This window comes from Cygnus olor, chromosome 1 (assembly GCF_009769625.2).
Source record: "Cygnus olor isolate bCygOlo1 chromosome 1, bCygOlo1.pri.v2, whole genome shotgun sequence".
Lineage (NCBI taxonomy): Eukaryota > Metazoa > Chordata > Aves > Anseriformes > Anatidae > Cygnus > Cygnus olor.
The window spans coordinates 194,706,664-194,726,686 of NC_049169.1; the positions used below are offsets into that span (position 1 = coordinate 194,706,664).

The following is a 20,023-nucleotide window of genomic DNA, read 5'->3' on the forward strand; positions in this document are numbered from 1 at the left end:
AAACCTGGCCAAGGTTCTCTTTCTAAATAAAACACACAGCTGCAGACAGGACAGTAAAGGTCTGTCTGCTCACCTGCCTGTCAGAGTAGCCAGTCATCCTTATTAAGTGCCATCAACAGCTGCAGAAATAGAAGGTTTGTCCTAGAAGCTTTTGACATTAAGCACTATGTTGCTTTCTTCTCTAGCCAGTAAAACGCTCTTGTGTTCTGCTGACATCCCTACATGTTGAAATAGTAGATTAAAAATTGATTTGTACTGCTTTCTATCATGTCTGTAATTCCTATTTAGTTTTGTGAGCAGTTACGAAACCAAAGACTTCCAAGTCTGACTGCACTCCTGTGCAATTACATGCCTCCACATCTCCTCCAAAGGCTCAACGGGAACAGAATTCCCAGAATTAACTTATGTTTTAGGTGACTTAAGTTATATAAGCTCAGTAATGCTGATCTTCAGACGTTTTCACTAAAATTCTCATAATTACTGGAGCCCATATAATACAATAACAGCCATTCTGGGCCTAACCAGAAATCTTTCTAGCACAGGCACTTAGCCTGGGTGGACGGACAGCCCTTACTAAATCACTGAATGATAAGTGACTGAAAGGAGACTGTTTACTATCAGACTCCTAAATCACATCTAAATCCAGAAAGTATAGTGACTGTGAATCCCTTGGCCTCGAGGTACCTCAGGTGACTTCCTCAGTCAGATTCTGTCTATTTACTAGGTGCCAAGGTATCTGTCTTTCAGAAACTTTTCCATTCTCCCCTTGAACTTTCATAAACATTTAGCACCCACGATATCCTTGTGGCATGGTCTCCTACTAGCTCTGTTTGATGCCTCCTAGGTCAATCAAATACAACCACAAAATTCCATTTCTACTAAATTATTTGCACAGTGAGAGACAAGCCTTCTAGTTCAACTCACCGTTTACTGGTGGTTTTTTTTTTTTTTTTTTTTTTTTTTTTTGGTATTTTTTCTATTTATCCTTAAATTAGATTCCAACTTCCAGAACATAAGCCATCATTAGAGACCTACTGATAATGCATACCTCTAAACCTAAATATTTATATATTGCTGTAACTTAACATAAATATATGTAGCTTTAAAAGTCCGTGTGCATGCCACCATTCAGTGCAAGTCTTCATTTTTTGTTTTTAGTTTCTCAATACACCATTTTTGCCACGAAATGCAATGAGTCTTGAACACAAAGCAGAACTCACTGCTGGCAGATAGAAGGCAACAGAGTAACCAAAGCAAAAACATAAATTCAACCTACGCTGAGATACAAATGTAAATCTCACAAGTCCCTACAATTTCTGAAGCGTAAGTATAAAATGTAAGTAAAGCTGTTTTTTTAATCACAAGACTAATGCATATTAGAGAATATCTGTATATAGCTATTAAAAGAATATCCACTGACAACCAAGGAACTGAACACCTGTAATTAACAACAGGAATCACCCAATACATTGATCTTTAAGGACTTTCCTAATCTTCTATGAAATCACTGCGATTCCCCAACTTTTAAAAATTATATCGAAATTTACAGAATTCACCAAGAGTCCAAGTTTATCTCGTCAACTGAGCACAGCTTACAAAAGGATATTATTATAAAATGGCAGGGCAGTAAGGAGTGAACATTACTGTCATGCGTATACTTCGAAACTTGTTGTTTCACAACAGAGCATACATGGTGTTGACTGTGCACAAAGCAGCACTTGTAGCACAACTGGTTACACAGAAAGGAAGTCTGCAACTGAAGTGAGCAAGAATTTAAGAGAAGAGCTAGAACTTGTTTTAGTTACTGGCATATTCCTCCCTGTCCCACAAAGGAAGAAAAAACCCACACCTTAAGTTACAAATTAGTCCATTTTCCTACCAATCTTTAACATGACACTGAAACCTTACCTGAAGGGGCAATGGAATAACACTAGGGCTACAAATTTTCACCAGGAAGCCCAGTTCCAAACTGCAACGCAAGGGGAAGACGAAAGACGATAAAGACAGGGAATCTGCTCCAAAGCTAATGATCTAATGTCTATGTGCAAGCAGAAGAGGCTGAAGTAAGCAGTGCTGTGTTAAGCATGACTCAGGAAATAAAATTATCTGAAGAAGGGAAGTATATAAATACACATTTACTTATCCCATCTATATTATCTCAACTATAATTATATAACAAACAGGCCTTGTTTCATGTTTCATTACTTCAGTAGGAACTGTACAGGACAGGTCCTCAGTAGAATAACTATAATTTTATTACTACATATGTTCTTATGATTAAAAATAAAGACAGAACAACATATTTTTTCCTGCAGTACCTTTAGGGAAAAATTGTTAGAAGTGCACCAAAAATCAGAACAGTCAAAACCAGTTTTTATATACATTGCATATTTAAAATTAATAGGCATGTTTCTTTCCGTTATTGCTGCAAAAATGCAATCATATTTAGCAGAAGATTAAACAACAAATGGCATCTAAAAACACACTGTGCTTCTCCACATACATGTGGCACAAAACGTTTTAGTTGATTACGTGATTTAGTCAAGCAAGTTAAGTACAGCTGAACTGAGACAAAAACATATCAAAGAACCAAACCAAAACCATCCTCCCTTTCACATACTGATACCCTCCTGTAACTAATGTATGCTTACATATTATATATAATTCATATAGCACTTCATTCACAAAGTCATGCTAGGAATAGATGAAGCTCGTTCAGATGCCTTTAATTTCCTTAAAGAAACATAACTTGCAGCAAGATACCTGGCTGCTCTCTCCCAGTCTCTGCCTCAAGAGGTGGGATTTCTCAAGAAAAACAACCTTAAAATCTCCAACTACATCCTCCCAATGCAAATCTTGATTCCAATCGCTTTTGTGATTTGCCTTCATCCTTACCACTAATCTTTTTGTTTTGCTCTCTTCTGACTTCCCCTGAACTCCATTTATCCTGCTTATCCAGAAAAGACAACAGGTTTATCTTCAATATGCAGCAGTTTTCCAAGGTCTGTTCTATCCCTCCCTCTTCAGTTTGTTTTTCTGTTCTTAACTCTAACTAATTTAAGCCTCTAATGGCTCTTAAGGCAGCTCCTAAAAATCCTTGCTTTTGTATTTTACCACAACAACTTTACTCGCAAGCTCCTACAGCAGTCTGCAATTAAATATACTAAAACTCGGTCAGTAACTTCTGATTAAGGGCTACAATTAATTGGTGCTATACAAGGATGAACTGTATAGAAAGAACAGCTTCCTCTTGCGGCATTTCAGACTTTTTTTTTTGCAGGTCAGTGACCCCCAGCTGTCACAGTGCTTACTTGGTTTTTCCTACCATCTTTCCTGAAAGGCTCTCAAAGCACTGGTGCGTGTTTCACTGCCAGCAATATTTCATAACAGGAAAAAATCTGACTTGAAGGTCTCAACTTTATTTCCCAGTTCTTGAGGATGAATTTCCAAATTAGAACATTAAGCAGTCCTATCTATATGAAGCTACCACTCAGATTTAAATTCCACTGTGCTGAGGGGATAGTTACTTGATTTTTCCATTTCTCTCATTCTTTATGAGCCACCAAGGAAGCAAGAATTACCATAAATTCAGTAGAAGAAAGTAACAAAACCACATATAAGAAGCTTTAGTAAAAACAAATACACAGTTATAATTTAAAGTTAGTACCTGAAGATTTACCAAATCAGGCATCAGAAACAGAATCATACAATAAATACAGATTAAATATTATTTAAATCAAAATAGTTTTTTTTTGTTAAACACGATCAAGTTAAGCGGGTGCATCCAAAGAGTCAGTTCCAAGCCATATTACTTCAAGTGATTTAAGCGGAAAAAAAAGCACCATTTAAACATGTAATTATCAATATACACCAAAGTTTTGGTTTCTTCATGCACATGATCAGTCAAAGCACTGGGGAAAAACCCTTTACAAGATTTCAGTTCATGTTCAACACAGTATCATTTGTGAAATTAAAAATGAACGTTCAATTTGTATTCAAATAAAAGCTTTCTCAAGTCACAAGATAACCCACAACCAACTTTCAGTTTTTCTTTACTGCATGAACAGCAAGATCTATGCAAGATCACTTGCTCACACATTTGTGATTACATTTAATTTCTTTATTTTCTTTTTGAAATAATCCTTGAGAATTGCTATTTTTAGATTCTTACCCCTGACAACTAATCATTTTCTTTATTTTTTCTTAAGTATTTTATACATATTTTTCTAAGTATATAAAATGTATCCTACTTCACTATCAACATTTTTTCCTGTTAGTTCTGTGATGCAATGGAAGGTTTGAGGAGTTAACTTAAAACACAGAATTTGTCAGCATTCAAACAGTCAGCAGCTAGTTTTAGTATAAACAAGAAGATAAACCAAAGAACACATCAAGAAGTTGTTTTCTTTCTCCTGTTCCCTGTTCTTCAGAAGGAACCCTACAAAAACACATTGTCTCTATTGCTGTAGTTTCCTGGGATATATTTACAGAAAAAAATAATCACAGATTGTATTTTCACATTAGAGACTGAGAGCTTAATTGCTCTGAATCATGACTTCCTGAACTTGAACAGGACTCTTTCATTTGTTTCAGGATAATCCAACCTCCTGGCCTAGCCAGCAAAACTTTTGATCAGCTTACCCTCTAATACTCAGCCACGAACAGCACAGTTTGGTCATGCCTGTTAAATCTTTCAGTATTGTCTGCAGCATATGAATTGCAGCAAGAAACAAAGCTGTCTAAACGGACAACAAAAAGCAGCACCGAAGAATAACCTTAGTGAAATACAGGAACAGCAGACATACACGAAATCAGACAAAAAAAATAAATAAAATGTGAACCTCAGAGACAGACGGTGACAAAGCATAGAGAAGAGTGCAGCAGCAAAACTAGCACGGGGCCAAATTTACCTGCTTGCTCTCTGCATCATCAGGACAATAGAACTATGAAAACATGTAGCAGATTTTAGAGTAAGAATAAGCACACTTTACTACTGTCTAGTAACAGCCTCCCCTAGGCTAGCTGAAAAACAATTCTAATTCCAGGAAAAGACATCCTATTTCCTCAGCTAGAGGAACAATCACAATACAGGATTTTGAAAATGACTCAAAAAGAAGAGGAAAACCAAAGGATCTCTGCTTCAGAATTTTAAGGTGTTTATTTGTTTAGTAAAGACAGAAAAATGCAATGTCTATTACAAATGCAAGAAATATAAATAAACAGGAGTACACCAAGCATAGTAAGTGATCAAGGGGAGGCAGAAAAATATTGCAGAAGCACTAGCTTTAACGTAAAATTACACTGATATAGCAACATTTCATTCAGAAGAAATAAATGCAGGAATTCACTTTCCTTAAAACATTTGAAGCATACCTTTAAAAAAAAAATAAAAACACAGACCTAGAAACTACAGCATACTTTTTGCTGACAAACATTACATGTTCTCTTACCTCAAGTTATCAGCCTCTCGTTAGATGCATCAGGTTTTTTAAGTTTAACGTTTCAAACTAAACAGACAATTGTGAGATTTCAACAGCCCTACAACAACCCCGCAGATTAAAATAGCTACTGGTATCTTTGTTTGTATGACCTTCTCCACAAACACAGATTTTGCTTACCTGATGCTGAGTTCATTAAGTTCTGTTGCACGGGAGGACTGGTGGGAGCTGTGACGTTCATCTGGGAAAGCATGGCCTTCCTCGGATCTTGCCATGTTGTTGTTTGATCAATATGACTAAGGAAACAAAGCGAGAGTTAGGACAGTCAGACATTCACAATAATGACCTGCTAGCTCAGAAAGTTTAGCAACAAAAGGTTAAGGCTGCCAACAGCAGCCACATTCAAAACCAAACAAGAACTTCTGGATTCTTTCCAAAGAACTCTCAAACCCTTTACTCTGGTCACCACCACTTTCCCAGCAAAGAGCTGTAGCGATTAGAGCTGCAGCAATGGTGAGATGTGGCTCAAGATGAATACTGGAACCTAGATTACTGTACCATAACGCATCCATGAACTAAACATTCTCTTCCTTTCTTGTTTAGTTACTTGTCATTTTTAAACGCGACTTCAGTCTTTCAAACCGAGCCAGTTATGCCTGGAATCTCAAGCACAGTCGAGTAACTTGGCGTGATGAGTTCACATCCAGTGCCTGGGGAGCTGTAATGAACTGGCTGGTGAGTAATCATTAGTCTTCCCAAACTTTCTGTGCGTAGACCGCATCCTCAGATTATTTGAGGCCTACTCCCCTCCCCACCGAGGGCTGGTTACTTAAATTACCACAGAGATGTTCAGTCACACCAGAGCAGTAATTAAAAAAAAAAAAAGTGATGTTCAGCAGCCTTTCAACTTCATGTGAAAAGACGAGGACAGCTGGATTGCCCAGGAACTCAACTTAGTCCTCTCTAGAACCTAATTACAACACTTTGGGAGCTTTGATTTATCTGTTTTGAAAAGAAAAAAAGCCCTGGAAAATACATTCACCACTGTCATTCACAAAACTATTTAAGTCAATGAAAACACAAAGTGTAATGAATGATTACTTCACCTTTTGAGTATGTGATTAGCATGCTTTGATAATCTAATGAATAACAAATGCAGGCTATTCACAAACAAGCACCACAGTATCTTGGTGCCATTAATTGAGATTGCTCTGAGAAGTATACGTGGAACAAAAATAAAACTAATACATTCTAAGCGTTGACAGCAAGGCTTGTAATCAATTCATTTAGAATTGGTATCAATTCAAACTCATATCCAAGTAGCCCTACATCAGTTAGAATCCAAGACATCGCTAACTTGGTGCCATTCTTTCCTTACAGTAATCAAAGTTCTCTCTTTCTGGATTACGTGGAATGCTCATTTTCACTTCCGCCAACAAAAACACTACACTTAAAGTTGCAATGTAGATTCTACTGGAGAGCTGAATTCAAAACTAGGTACTCCAGTTTGTATTTGTGTATGTACCCATGTTTTGCATTGTTTTGTACATAACCTTGATGCATCAGTATGCGTTTGCTACCAGTCAGGCTGTAAATTTTCCAGCTTTATGTTGGGATTAAATTATTATTGTGCAGTAAATCTTCCCAATTCACGATTAACATTACTTTAAGGCATATTCAAGTTTAGGAGGTGGTGTTGTATTATATTTTAGACATCCTAAAAGGATAGATAATTCAGACTTGGTCACCTCAACACCTACATCTTTCTGCACAACAACATCTGACCTCGTCACTCTGCTCCCTACTAAATAGGAAGGAACCTAAAAGAGCACTGTTATGTTCATTTGATAAATTTAAGGAATGTACTGAAGGTGAATCAGGCCTATTTTCTCCGTTGAGAAAGGAACCTAAGGTAACTAGGTCAGATCCACTGACATCAGAGGAGGTGAATCTCAAACTTGATGTATTTGCATGGCCACAGCACCCCAGAGCACTGGTCATAAATTAAGATCTCCTCCTGGGTCAAACTGGCTTAACAAAACATAACATCTCTCCACCCCAAGCAACCAGTTACTGTGACTAGGAACTTACTAAGGAAACCCTTGACTTCAATTAATAAAACCACATTCTGCTGAATTAGTGTTTTTAATATGTTCGTTGGTGTTCAAAAATATTTTTTCTTTTTTTTTTTCCTGAAATACTAGATTCTGTCACTTGTTTGAAATGAATAGCTACAAACCATGAATAACTACAACTTCAGAAGATCATAAAATGGGTCATTAGTCACCAAAATAATTACTTATATATAATTATTTATTATATTGTAACATGAAGTCCCTTTAATGATTATAAAGTGGAAGGTATCACAAAGTAATTTTGAAAAACAAGTTTTATTTTAAGCTAAGTATCTTTTCCCTTACATTTTACCCTCTCTAAACACACACGATTTCAGACCAAGAATTTACAGGCATATTCTACTAGGATCACAAAATAGGAATATTATTTTACAAAAATCTGATAGTAAACAAAGCCTTACTTTGTCTACGTGTGGCAAGTAATGCTAGTTTTCCCTTGTGGACAGGAAGCCCCCCTGTTACTAAAGGTTCAATTAAAATGGTGTCACTGCCATGGTGTTACTTTCCATGATACAGCTCATTTAATACAGGTACTATTAAGCATACTGTGTTTTTGCTCGCACACATTTTTCAACATGCAGCCTAACCAAGAAACATGCCACATGCAGCGAGACTTCTTCATTTCCTTTTTAGCCTATTTATTTATAGAACAGGGAAAAACATAGTAAAGACTGCCATATATATACTGGAATGTACATAAAACTTTTTTCCAAAAAAAATTTCATTTTTCTGCCGGTCAATTTTGCAAAGCAATGAAAGCAGGAAAAGATAATACAGATGTAAAAACACTGCACAGTAATGCTTCACAGACTGTGTTTAAGTTACAGTACCAGCATGTGCCACTCCTCCCCTCTATTTCTAATTTGTTATATTTGCTCAGTTCAGTTCTGGGAACAGAGGAAACTGGGAAAACACCACTGCGCCCATGATTACACATTTTTTATTTCCATTTAACTCTTATAAAAATACTTGCAACGCTATACAGTTATAAAACATATACCTAGGGTACATATTTTACAGCCTTTGTTTTTATACCCTATTTGAATGTAGAGCATAAAACAGAGGGAAAAATGTTGCCTCACTGCATTGCAGAACCGTTTCACAGTTACCTGTAGGGACACACAGAAACAACATTCACCAAACTTTTCCAAACATATCTGAGCACAGGATAGATGAAGGGACTGTGGAAGAAGCCATCTCAGAAGCACTGCCAATTCTGAGCACAAAGGCAGCATTATCAGCTCCTCAAAACTGCGCAAGTATACCGTGCAAAGTACAGTTAATGTTCAGAGGGGCTTGTTAACGTGGTTAGCTATTTTAGACAGCAGCAGCTTCCGATTTTTCCCCAGCTGAGTATCACTTGAGGAAAGTCAGCATGTTCCTTACTTTACCAGCACATCTCCAGCCAGGATTTTCAGAACAAAGAGCCACAAAATAAAAGCCTCAAAGCGATCAAACTTATTATGTTCAAGTCATACGAATCACAAGGCTGGTTCAATAAGGCAACTTTGTCCCGTCCCACTCAGTTTTCCGCTTCCTGGCCTACATATACATTTTCCCAACACCTTCACTCAAAAATTCTCTATTTTCCTTCAAGCCATAGTCCGCACACATACCTCACCTCTCTGTGCCGTATCCTGAGTTTTTGGATGCTACATATAAAAAAACACCCCAAACATCACGACGCATCAATTCTTTCCCCCAACTTCCAAATCATGCTAACCAACTGAAGGAACGCGAAGCAGGCAGGCACCCATTTATGAGGATGGAAGGTTTAAGTAAATCCCAGTACTACAGTAACGACTACAGGTCTTAATTTTGTTAAATATCTGCAGCACGTGCACCAAGGTAACTTACTGTAAACATGCATTGCTCATTATCAGTGTAAGTATGGAAGCAGGACATTCTCTGCAGGTAGAGATCTTTGCCCCTGTTTTCAGTATCAGAGCAGGAAAGTCTAAAATGAGAACGCCGGCCCCAATGCAACATTATCTTTCCCTGCACTAAACAGATTTTTTCTGTAGTAGCTCCATTACCTGCCAACTGCCCCAATCCTTACCTTTAGTAAAGCTGATCTGAGCCACATTTTGACAAAGTACTACTGTCAACCTCACTTAAAAAAATTAGTGACATATCAAATCAGCCATTATATTTAGTACAGTACTATCAGATTAAAATTAAGCCTACTCATGAGGTAGAATCACAGCTTTGCACAGTGTGCACAAAACCAAAACACCCAGAATATGTTAAATAGTTGCTAGCAAACTTGTATCAATTCTGGTATCAAGAAGAGTGATTGTTCTAAGAAACAACCTGAACCAAAAAGCAATTCTGAAGTGCTATGCATTATAAAGACAATCAAGCTGTTCCCCCCATATATATATATATATATTTAATAACTTTTAATAAAATTTTCTCATTTTTTTCATGCTAAGAGAATGTCTGCAGTTACTAAGAACCAGAGTTCTTAAGTGAAAGCAATCTTTTTTGGCATTAAACGCCATTGCGTGCCAGATTTGTCATATTCAGTTCCTAACCGAATTTTAAAAAAGAAAAAAACAAACACACACACACCACCACATCTGTTACTTCCTACTGAAAATCACCTTTAGGTGCTAAAAGACTAATAAAATACAGCCATTCCTAAAAATGGAGAACTGATCTGCCCCTGCGGTAGCGTGATACACCTTCACCTTTGTACTGTAGTTGTTCTGCTGAAGAGACGTGAATGGTATTACTGGAAGCCAGGTCAGAAGTGAGCTAACACAAAAAGGACACTCAAAATGTACTTAAATCCTCCAGTAAAAGTTTCATTCCTTAGGAATTGCATATCCACTACAATCCAGGAGTTATATGCAACCATACAGTCACCAACAATAAATATTACCTAAGAGGCCTTCAATTTTGATATTCTGGAGTATTGCAACTGCAGTCCCTGTTGCTCAACATACACTTCCCCAAGGTGTGTTAAGGACTTCATTCATTTAACAAAATTCTCAGTCATTACAAAATCATGATTATTTCTTCCTCTTTTTTCCCCTGAATTGGCATAAATATTCCTTATATACAGTGCACATCTCTATGTCATCTGCAGTGAGAATTTTCATCTTATAAGAAAGGTTTCTCTCAGAAAATATATTATTAAGCTGAGCAAGTCAGAAATTGCCAAATCATTACCCTAAGATGTGTAAAAAAAAAAAAAAAACACGTGCCATTAGGAAGAAAAGATGTTTTAATCTTAGGTACCAGATGAACATAATATATAAAATTTCTGCAATAGCAAAAACTGAAAAGGCCTGATCTACACATGAAAGGATGTAAGCAAGACAGAATAAACAACTCATCACTTCTCTTTGCAGTTTGGACATGACTTCACTAAAGAACATTCCAAGAAAAATAAATAGGCACAAACATTCAGAAAAGCAAGCTGTTGTTCAATATGAAAGCATCCATAAAGAACTACCTTAGTATCTGTCAATACAGTCATGCTTCTATGTTTTACTATGTAGACAAGTCTTATATTTTACGCCTGCATGAGAAAATTATTTCCACCATCTAGTGAAGTCAGAATGACTAACTTGGATTTTGGTGTTCAGACTTCCAGGACTATTTTAAGAATTCACTGGAAGTCCTGTTTTATTAGAAACAAAGTAAGAACACAAGCACGTACCACTGACCGCATTGTGACAGACCTACCAAAACTGGTGACTAGGCCTCATGCACTTTTTATATATTTGGGGATGAATAAGAAAGTCTGTGTAACATGAGCAAGTGGCACAAACAAAGCTACGCCTAATTATTTTCTAAAGTTGGTGTGAAACTTCAGCTTTTCATTATATCCCAAACGTGAACTGCTCCATCAGCAAACGCGTCACCTATGATTCTGTTTTACCCTAAACGACTAGGCCACAAATTCTGTTCTTCCAAATTTTTCCCCTTGTCTTCTTAACCAGCTGGTTTCCTCAATCTACATAATGCATAACGATCTGAAAGGTTTTTAGAGCTCTCACCCGTGTATTTCAGTACATCTGGACTGGATGTATATACTGAAAGCTGGTTCTTCTGCTGGCACTGGGAGAAACTGAACGAGCATTTCTGCTCTTGGAACTGCCATAAACTGCCTCTCACACACAAAAATTAATTTCAAACTAAACCCGGTGCCAAACCTTATACAAACTTGGCCTGTGTCTAAGCAGTTTAGGTTACCTGCAAGATAACCAACACGCATGTAGTGCTAGCAGGCAGAGAGGAAACCAGAATATCCACTTCTGCAGAGGCCTAACCTCTACAGGAGCATGAAAAACGCGGCAGCGTGACTGTAGAACAGTTGTGAAAGTGACGGGATCTACTAATTCAATAGCAGAGGTGAACACAAATGTCTAAGAGGGGTGGTAATAGCTAAAAGGTCAAACTCAGTCTGACACTGCAGCTGTGGGGGCCCCTAGCCCATCTGTTTTCTAAGGTTCAACTTAAAAATGGGATAAAAGAAAAAGTTTAGAGTAAAAACAGCCTCAGTCTGAACTGCTTTCATTACCACTCTTGAAAACTGGAGAATAGGATGTAGAGATTTCTGAGTTATGACTGATACGCTCTTCGGATATTATTACACAGAATGGAGTGGATTCAGCTTTTCCTGAGGGTGGAAACTGACTTTCTTCATGCATCCTTTTTTCTACCCTATTAATGGTACTTCCAAAATTGGACGGGTTAAAATGTGAAATCAAGTCTTCAGTTCTATTGGCCATTTTTAATTAGGGGTTGCTAACTTAAAAGTGAAAGACGGTTCTTTGCAAATGGTGTAACAAAGTTACAGATTTACACCTTACCTGAACTAAAACACTGGGATGACACAAATTTCAGTGCCAAGCCGCAGCAGTAAGAAGAAAAGGCTGAAGGGTAAATGAGACAGCTCTGTTGTTCGCAATGATATCTATCTCAATTCAGTACTCCATAAACACTTTCCTAAATTTGAACCAGAGTTATACAAGAAGATCTGCTCAAAATGACCCAAGATCCTTTAAGAACCTTCCATTTCTCTTTTTAAATTAAAAAAAAAAAAAAAAGGAAAAGCTGTTGTTCACAGCATGCAGAGAGATGATACTCCACCTATTGCTAAGAAAGCACAGCTTCCACTTGTCCTCTCCCATTAACTTGCAAAGTTTCCCTGGGCTCCAGGATTATTACAGACTAAGTTTGGGCACACAGCAGTAAAACTGATAACCTCTTAATCTGACCTCTTTAGAAACTAAAATTCCTACCGCAATCCGTCTCAAGGATGGCACGGCCCAACTGCTTCACAGAAATAGGAACAAAGTTTCTGAATATTGCGGCCATACATGATGTATTTTTTGAATTTTCCCTGTTAGACCTGTACGTTAGCCAGGCAAAGCTTGTGTTGGACTACTTGATTGACACTGCTGCTGATGTCCTCACCAAACCACACCACCAGCATATGACAACAGAGCACACTGGTGATAGGATGATACACACAGCTCTATCCTACTTACAGCTTGCAAAAGCGCATCCCCAAATCAACATGCAACTGGAAAGTGTGCAACTGTGTTGTGCCACAGCTGTGATTTCATTAACTTTGAGAAAGAACATAAGTGTATTAGAAGAATGCTGGGCACAACATTCCTCTTGACAGCTACATTACCAGGTAGGAAGAGCCTGTCAGAGGTGTGTCCCCTCAGAGTATTAAACAGACCTGGGCCAGATACACACGATGCTTCATAAATACAGTCCTAGAAATTCATTCCACACATGAATGGTTTGAAGCTGAACTAGAGCAACGCAACAAGGAACGCCTAAATGACTTAAAATGGCGCTGACAAAAGCCCAGTTGGTACAGAAATACATTTTGCACAAACTCGCTAAGGGTCAGGCACGTTCTCCAACAGACCCCTCTGGAATTTGTTCCTAAAGTAGATCCAGTTTGCAAGATGCTAAGAACTAGCGAATTCCTGAAGGCACGTCCCATAAAGCCACAGACATTGGTACATGGAATAAGAGTTATGGAAGAAGTTTTTAAAAGATACACCAAATACTGCATTTAAAACAGAGTATTCAAAGGCAGCCTTTATTAGCACTGGCCTGTATGCAGACAGTGCACAATGCTGGTACACTGAGGATTTAGCATTAGGCTCACTGCTCTAATTATAAACATCTCGCTCTTTGGGGGCGGCAGAACAGCACAGCCCTTCTTAGGAAGGCACTCTCAGAAAGGCCCTCACTTCAGGGGAGCATATAATCCTAAAAATGGACAGGGGGCAGTAGGCAGTCTAACCATACGTGCATGCCTAACATGAGATGAAGGCATGATAGGCACAAAGCTTTGCCAGAGGTGGCCTCACTTTTATTATAATGTGCTTGTAAAACAACTGCCGTTTGTCAAGTAAAAATGGAAGTCATGATATGCTGATTTCTGGATTTGTTCTTTTTTCCTCCTGTCCCTCTTCCTACTCTGAACTCAAGGACCTCATGTACAAAAAAAAAAAAAAGGAGTTAGTACCACAACACTTAAAGCTTAAAAACATTTAAAATGTTTAAAAACATTTAAATGACTTTTGAAAAAATGATTCCTGGATTTCTCTTTGGATCTTCCAAATGAAATGATATTCTTTTCCGAGTCTGAGATGAAAGGAATGAGGACACTAATTTCTAGGGCTCTTTTCATTACTTTGAAAACTGTAAGAAACAGCAGTATTGCAGAGATTAAAAAGAAAGGACCTTGCTTTTACTTTCTTTGTATCAACTCAATCATTTTCCAAATTCTGTAGAGGACTAAATGCTGGTAACACGGTTGATATCATCAGATTTATTTGAGACTGTATTTAAAGGAAACCTCCCCCTTCTCTCCACCCAGCCCCCAAAGTTAAGAAGTTTGTTTCCCTATGGTTGAGCCACTCAACATGCTCAAAATTCATGTTTCTTTCCTTAACTTAAAATGAAAGAGATCGAGATATCACTGTGGGCAAACCTAAAGGAAGAGCTGTCTCCACTGCTATTTCAAGTGAAGTTAATTGATTCTTTTAACTTCACGGATGCCCTCCTACGCCCCTACTAAGCAAGCACAGAGAAGACCTTCTCCAGATGCAACCATTTTGTTTTCTGTAACAATAAAGACGAGATTACACAAACACTAACTTTCATGTTATTAGGGGAAGGGCAGACCATTTTGAGAAGCCATGTGCCATAGAATCCCTTATCACTTTCCTGTCCTTTTATCTCTGAGATTCTATCTCGTGTCTCTCCCCCCAGTTAGCTCATAAAGGAGACAAAAAGCAAGAGGGAAATCAAATGCATCTCTGCATGAGCAGAAGCCAGTTTTATGCCCCCTTCCATATACCTATTTTTGGTTGCCTGAAGGTTGCAAGTCAGAGAGGCTTGCCTAAGCATGCTGCAATAAAAGCTGCTACAGCCAGCTGCCTGAGGATCTAAAGGGGGTTCCTAGCAATCCTGTTGAATAACCCTTAGGCTAGCCACCACCAAGGAAAACAAAATATTAAGATAAAAAGATTCTTTAGCTTGTTTCCTTATTGCTCTAAGTAGGAAGTCTCGGAGGGCAGTTCAAACTGGTTGCTTGAGTGTTCTGACGATGATCGCTCCCAGATGGCCCTGACAGGATGGGCTGGCTACAAAACCACTAGGTAGGGCCTACTGGAAACAAATGGATAGCATTTTGCTGAAAAAAAAAAAATATATATTAAATGAATCTGTTTTTCTTGCCATTCAAATCAATATCATCAACTACTTTTAAATGTATGCTTCAGAACAGGCACTTCACACCCTAAGTCAATCAGCTGTTTAGATGTGATGTTCCCAGCTTTAGTCATATGAACAGCCTTATAGATTATCTTTTCCTCATTTGAGACTGAAATAAAACAACCCCCATACCACAACTCCTTTATTTCCTTTCTCCATACTTAAGTGTTCAGGCAACTGTATCCATCTCCCATTGTTAATGTTTAGTTTTTCCTTCTTATTATTCAATATTCTTTTTTTCCCCCCCTTTCCACTTCTACTTCCTGTATTACTGGATTTTTCCTTCCCTTTTTGACTCCTCCTTATGATCACGTCTCAGGCAGAGCTTGTTCCACTTCCAGTTCAAACACTACGTGCCACTGAGGTTGGAGGCAATTATTCATGTCCCTGAAGACTTTACAGATTGCCACGTAAAACAAAGAAGAAAATCTTGACTGAGCTACCTGCTCAGCCAACTCTAGGCAATACAGCACTTTGTATTTTTCACCAGCAGATTATTCCTTTTCATCACATGCTTCAAGCCCCTGCAAACAGATTTCCCAAGCTGCAAAGCACCAGAAGCAACAGATTTCTCTGCACCCAGATACGACATACGGTCTAAAGGCTATGCTTTGAAAAGTTGGTTTTATTTACCCATTTAACTGGGGCTGGCAAAGACAGTACAGAGCAAAGGTGTAGGAAGAAATTACTTAGCTTAAATAGTTTAAAATGATAGCTAAAATAATTAAACATATAATATACTTACATATTAGAGCTATTATATTTATTTTAAGTGACCTAAAAATGGTTTTCTATCAGAGGATTTACAGTCCCTTCACCACAAAGAGCATCAGTTTAAAAAGCATTTTAGAAGCCCACAGTGTTAAATCAATAATGCAAGATAAAACTCATTTTGAACTCAAATTTCATTGCAAACTTTCAGAAACCATCAAGTGGAAAATTTCCATTTCAAATGTTTGAAATAGCAATAAAAATTGTTATATTATTACACATATGGGGAAGCAACAGAGAAACTTAAGACAGTGAAATCACCAAGAGCAAAACAAACCCTACTTTCTTTCTAGAAGCAAAAGGTAAAGACCTATGCAACCTCTAAGACTAGTCTTTAAAAGAGATCTTAAGTTTTAATTCATTCCATGAAATCAACATTGTGATACCAATACCTCAGCTTTTATACATTTGATTTGCAGTAATGTGACTTGCTTTCTGCATATCTTTTGGTATACAGGGAATTAAAAATAGCAATTATAAATCGTGACGCACAGAAGTTTATTTAAAATCACATCAATTAAATTACTAATGATTCTTAAAGTACAAGGGATATGCAGGGATATGTAACAATTTAATCTTTGTCGAATAAAAAAAAGTAACTACCATGTCTTATCAATAAGTATAGTGAAGTACTTATTTAGGAACTGTTCAACCCTATCCTTAGGTGCAAAACAGACCACTAAGTATAATGGATCTCCAACTTTCCCTTAATTTCAGCATGGGATTTCCAGTAGAGTTGAAGTCGCCAATAAATCCTAATTAATGAAGATTATCACCTTAACTTAGTGTATAAATTAATTCCAGCTTTGGAATCCCTTCAGTCTTCATCAACCACTTACCACAATCAGCATTCAGCCATTACGGAAAGTGGGAGGGGAGGCATAGGAATAAGGGGGAAGAATGTAGTATCTGCTTATTAGCTTTTTTTTTTAAATTATTATTTACTTATAAAAATATATGTCTACCATTTAGACTCCAGCTTACGAGTAACAGACTTCCCCAGTACAATAAAGATAGTAACACAGATAAAGATGAGGTTTCTCTAATAAAATAGACCCTACCCAAAAAAGAGACGAGAACCCAGGTCACACCAGAAGTTAGCTGTCTTTTTAATGGCTAAAAGCATCATCCTAATCAAGCCCTCCTTCCAGCGTAGCCCCTCCCCAGCTTTTAGCAGTCCAGCTTAGACTTCCCCAGGCCAAATTTTATGCTTGAACAGTTTGGGCTTTATTTTCCTTTTAGGAAGTGAGGCCAGCTTTTAAACACAAGAACTCCCTTTGAGTGTTTGCTGACCATTAGTCAGCACTTCCCTGTGACCCATCCCTTTCCTCCACTCCCTTTCAGTTCCAAAAGCCAACATTGTCAGCTTCCAGCTTTTCCTTTCTTTGCCTGCAAAATTCACCAACTGCTTGTCAGTGCAGGACCCTTCTTCCAGAGCTCCACTCTGAATTCTTGGACAAACCGAGATCCTTTAATCTCTTCCAAAAGATTGGCTTTCTGTAGCCTAAAGTGTTCTCACTTCTCAGGGCTACTTTTGATCTGGGCTTACTGACCAGGTGGCCAAAGTTCTTTTAGGCCCCTCATTTTAAGCAAGGATGTAACTGCAACAATGTCGTACATTTAAGTTCTGCCCGTTTGCACGGATTTGACTCGTTCTGTAACTAGAATATAAGATCCTGGGGAATAATGTATTTGTTTTATAACCTGTGTTCGGAGCTACGTTGACAGGGATTTCAGAAGTGCCCATGTGTGCTGCCCTATCAGTGATTTCAGGAACTGAGCAACAGGACACAACTTTTCTGAATTTTAACTAATGAGTCACTTGGAACAATCTTCACTCCAATTCTACATCAACTTCTTGCGGGCAAGCCTTTACACAGGTTATAGGTCACTGACATACGCCTGCCGGGACAAGCAGCGTGAACTGCAAGTGACTGCAGTTTGAGCAGGGCTCCATCACAGGAACCCATCGTCACAGCAAACTTCAGTGTCTCCACTGCTGCCCTTTAAACCCAGTGATCTAGATTGCTATCTGTACTGTAATCTCTAGATCAGGAGGTGTAAATCAGTCCTTACAGGCAAAAAGGAGGATATACCAAGAGAACAAACCCCACCATCTTTTTGATTAATATTCCTTACAAGTCATCTGCAATCCCTTCAGCCTGCCCCGCTCCAGTAGTTTTCATTATTCTCACAAAATGCCTGATCTGTTTTCGTGATCTGAATCAACTGCTGCTAGTCACCACTTACCGCAAGTTTTTAAAAACCAGATGTCATTTTCTCACATCCAGTTTGTAATCGCAGCCATGGAAGAAGGAAACAAACCACCCTGCTCTTCAGCTCCCAGTTTCTTAGTTTTGCACTGAAAGGCCGAGAAAGTAAACATGCACTTGGCGAACGCCTTCTGAGCTGTGGGTCAGTACTTACCCAGCAACTTCCTTCCAGAATTTATCACGCTCTCAAAGCTCAGTAGCAAACATGCACTGGTTAGCGTTATCTTTAAAATTTATTCTGCTATCATTTTGAATCACTACGCAGGTCATAACTTCAAGTTTTATCTCAAGACCTTTTAAAAGTAAACTATACATGAAAAATATGCTTTTAAATCCTATGACTAGTTCTAAAAATTTGCACATTACAACTTGTAGTTATTCTTCTCTCATAGCTTATTATATTTTAAACATATTTTCAGAAATCTGTTCAGGAAATTGTTACAAAATATTTATGTTCCAATGAGAAAGGGGCTGTTACAGATCTGATATCATGTTCTTCTCTACAAGAAACCTACTTCTGTATTTTGTGTTGATGAAGAAAAAAAATGCAACAGCATAACAAAAGCAAAGAATAGGCCACAGGAAAAAAAAAAAAATCCAGTGTGAAACTGTTAGAAAGTGAGCAAGGCCCTGGAGTTGAGTGGCTTTATTTCAGAGTCCCCATTTCTTTGTGCTCCCTTTCTCCTCATCTCTGACTTCACTGCTTTCTGAGCTCTTTAGTATTTCTTCTTACTCCACTACCTAAACAGGCCTTGACTGCAATAGCCCGTTAATCCAGCAGTCTGTCTGGTAACCCACCTACCTTTTAGTACAGGGAACAGCTGCTTGGATGGCAGGCACCATCCCAACATCCCACCGCGCTCTGTGCTGGAGCACGCCCAGAGCCGGCTGGAAGCTGGTGCTGCCAGCACCGCCTGCACATCAGCCAGGAGCAGGGGAGGGCTGCGGGCACGCTCCTTCTGCCCACCGAACTGGCCAGGAACAGCTCTGCACTGATTTTTGTCAATAAAATCAAAGGGGGAGGCAGTGGTCAGATGTTGGATTTGCCCCCTAAATACAGTACGTACAGACCGTGCACCCTCAGTGCAGGCAAGGGAACCAAACCCTGCTGGTGGAGCCGCTCAGCCTCGTTTCACTCGGATGGACTGGTGAGGAGGGATTTCAAGCAAGCCCATTTCCTGTATATCTTCATCAGATACCAAGTATCTTATCTGAGCACCACTGCAGGTGTTGGAGTAACAGATGCCCTGCAGGTGAAAGGTGCTGAAAAAGAGTTTGCACAGAAATAAATTATCTTCATGGAAAAAGAACTTGCATCCTGTCCAGAACTGTGCGAGGATCTAATAAGCTGTTTAATTACTGAAAACCTGTAGCTATCTTGTTAGATGGTGAAACTCATTTAAATTTCTCCACTTCCATAAAATCAAAGGGCGCTGCTCCAAAACAACACAGACCTGCAAACAGCTTGCCTGGCCCCAGAGCTGTGGAGCTGATTACTTTTTTTCAGACAAGTAGAAAAGAAGAAAAATCACTGTCAACCACCCCAGCACAGTACCAGGGGTGATTAACTAGGGAGTGGCTGAAGAAAGGATGAAACATCAAAAAAAGTGAATGGTGGAAGTCTAAAAGAGGAAACATGACT

General features: G+C 38.5%; 1 protein-coding gene across 8 annotated transcripts in view; it reads right to left on the reverse strand.

Moving 5' to 3' along the window:
- Positions 1-20,023, reverse strand: part of YAP1 (Yes1 associated transcriptional regulator) — an 88,094-nt gene that overhangs the window by 34,160 nt on the left and 33,911 nt on the right. For all 8 annotated transcript variants that reach the window (XM_040544168.1, XM_040544169.1, XM_040544170.1 and 5 more), the window contains exon 3: positions 5,619-5,734. In XM_040544168.1, the coding sequence (XP_040400102.1) occupies positions 5,619-5,734 (116 nt within the window). The remainder of the gene's footprint in view (positions 1-5,618; positions 5,735-20,023) is intronic.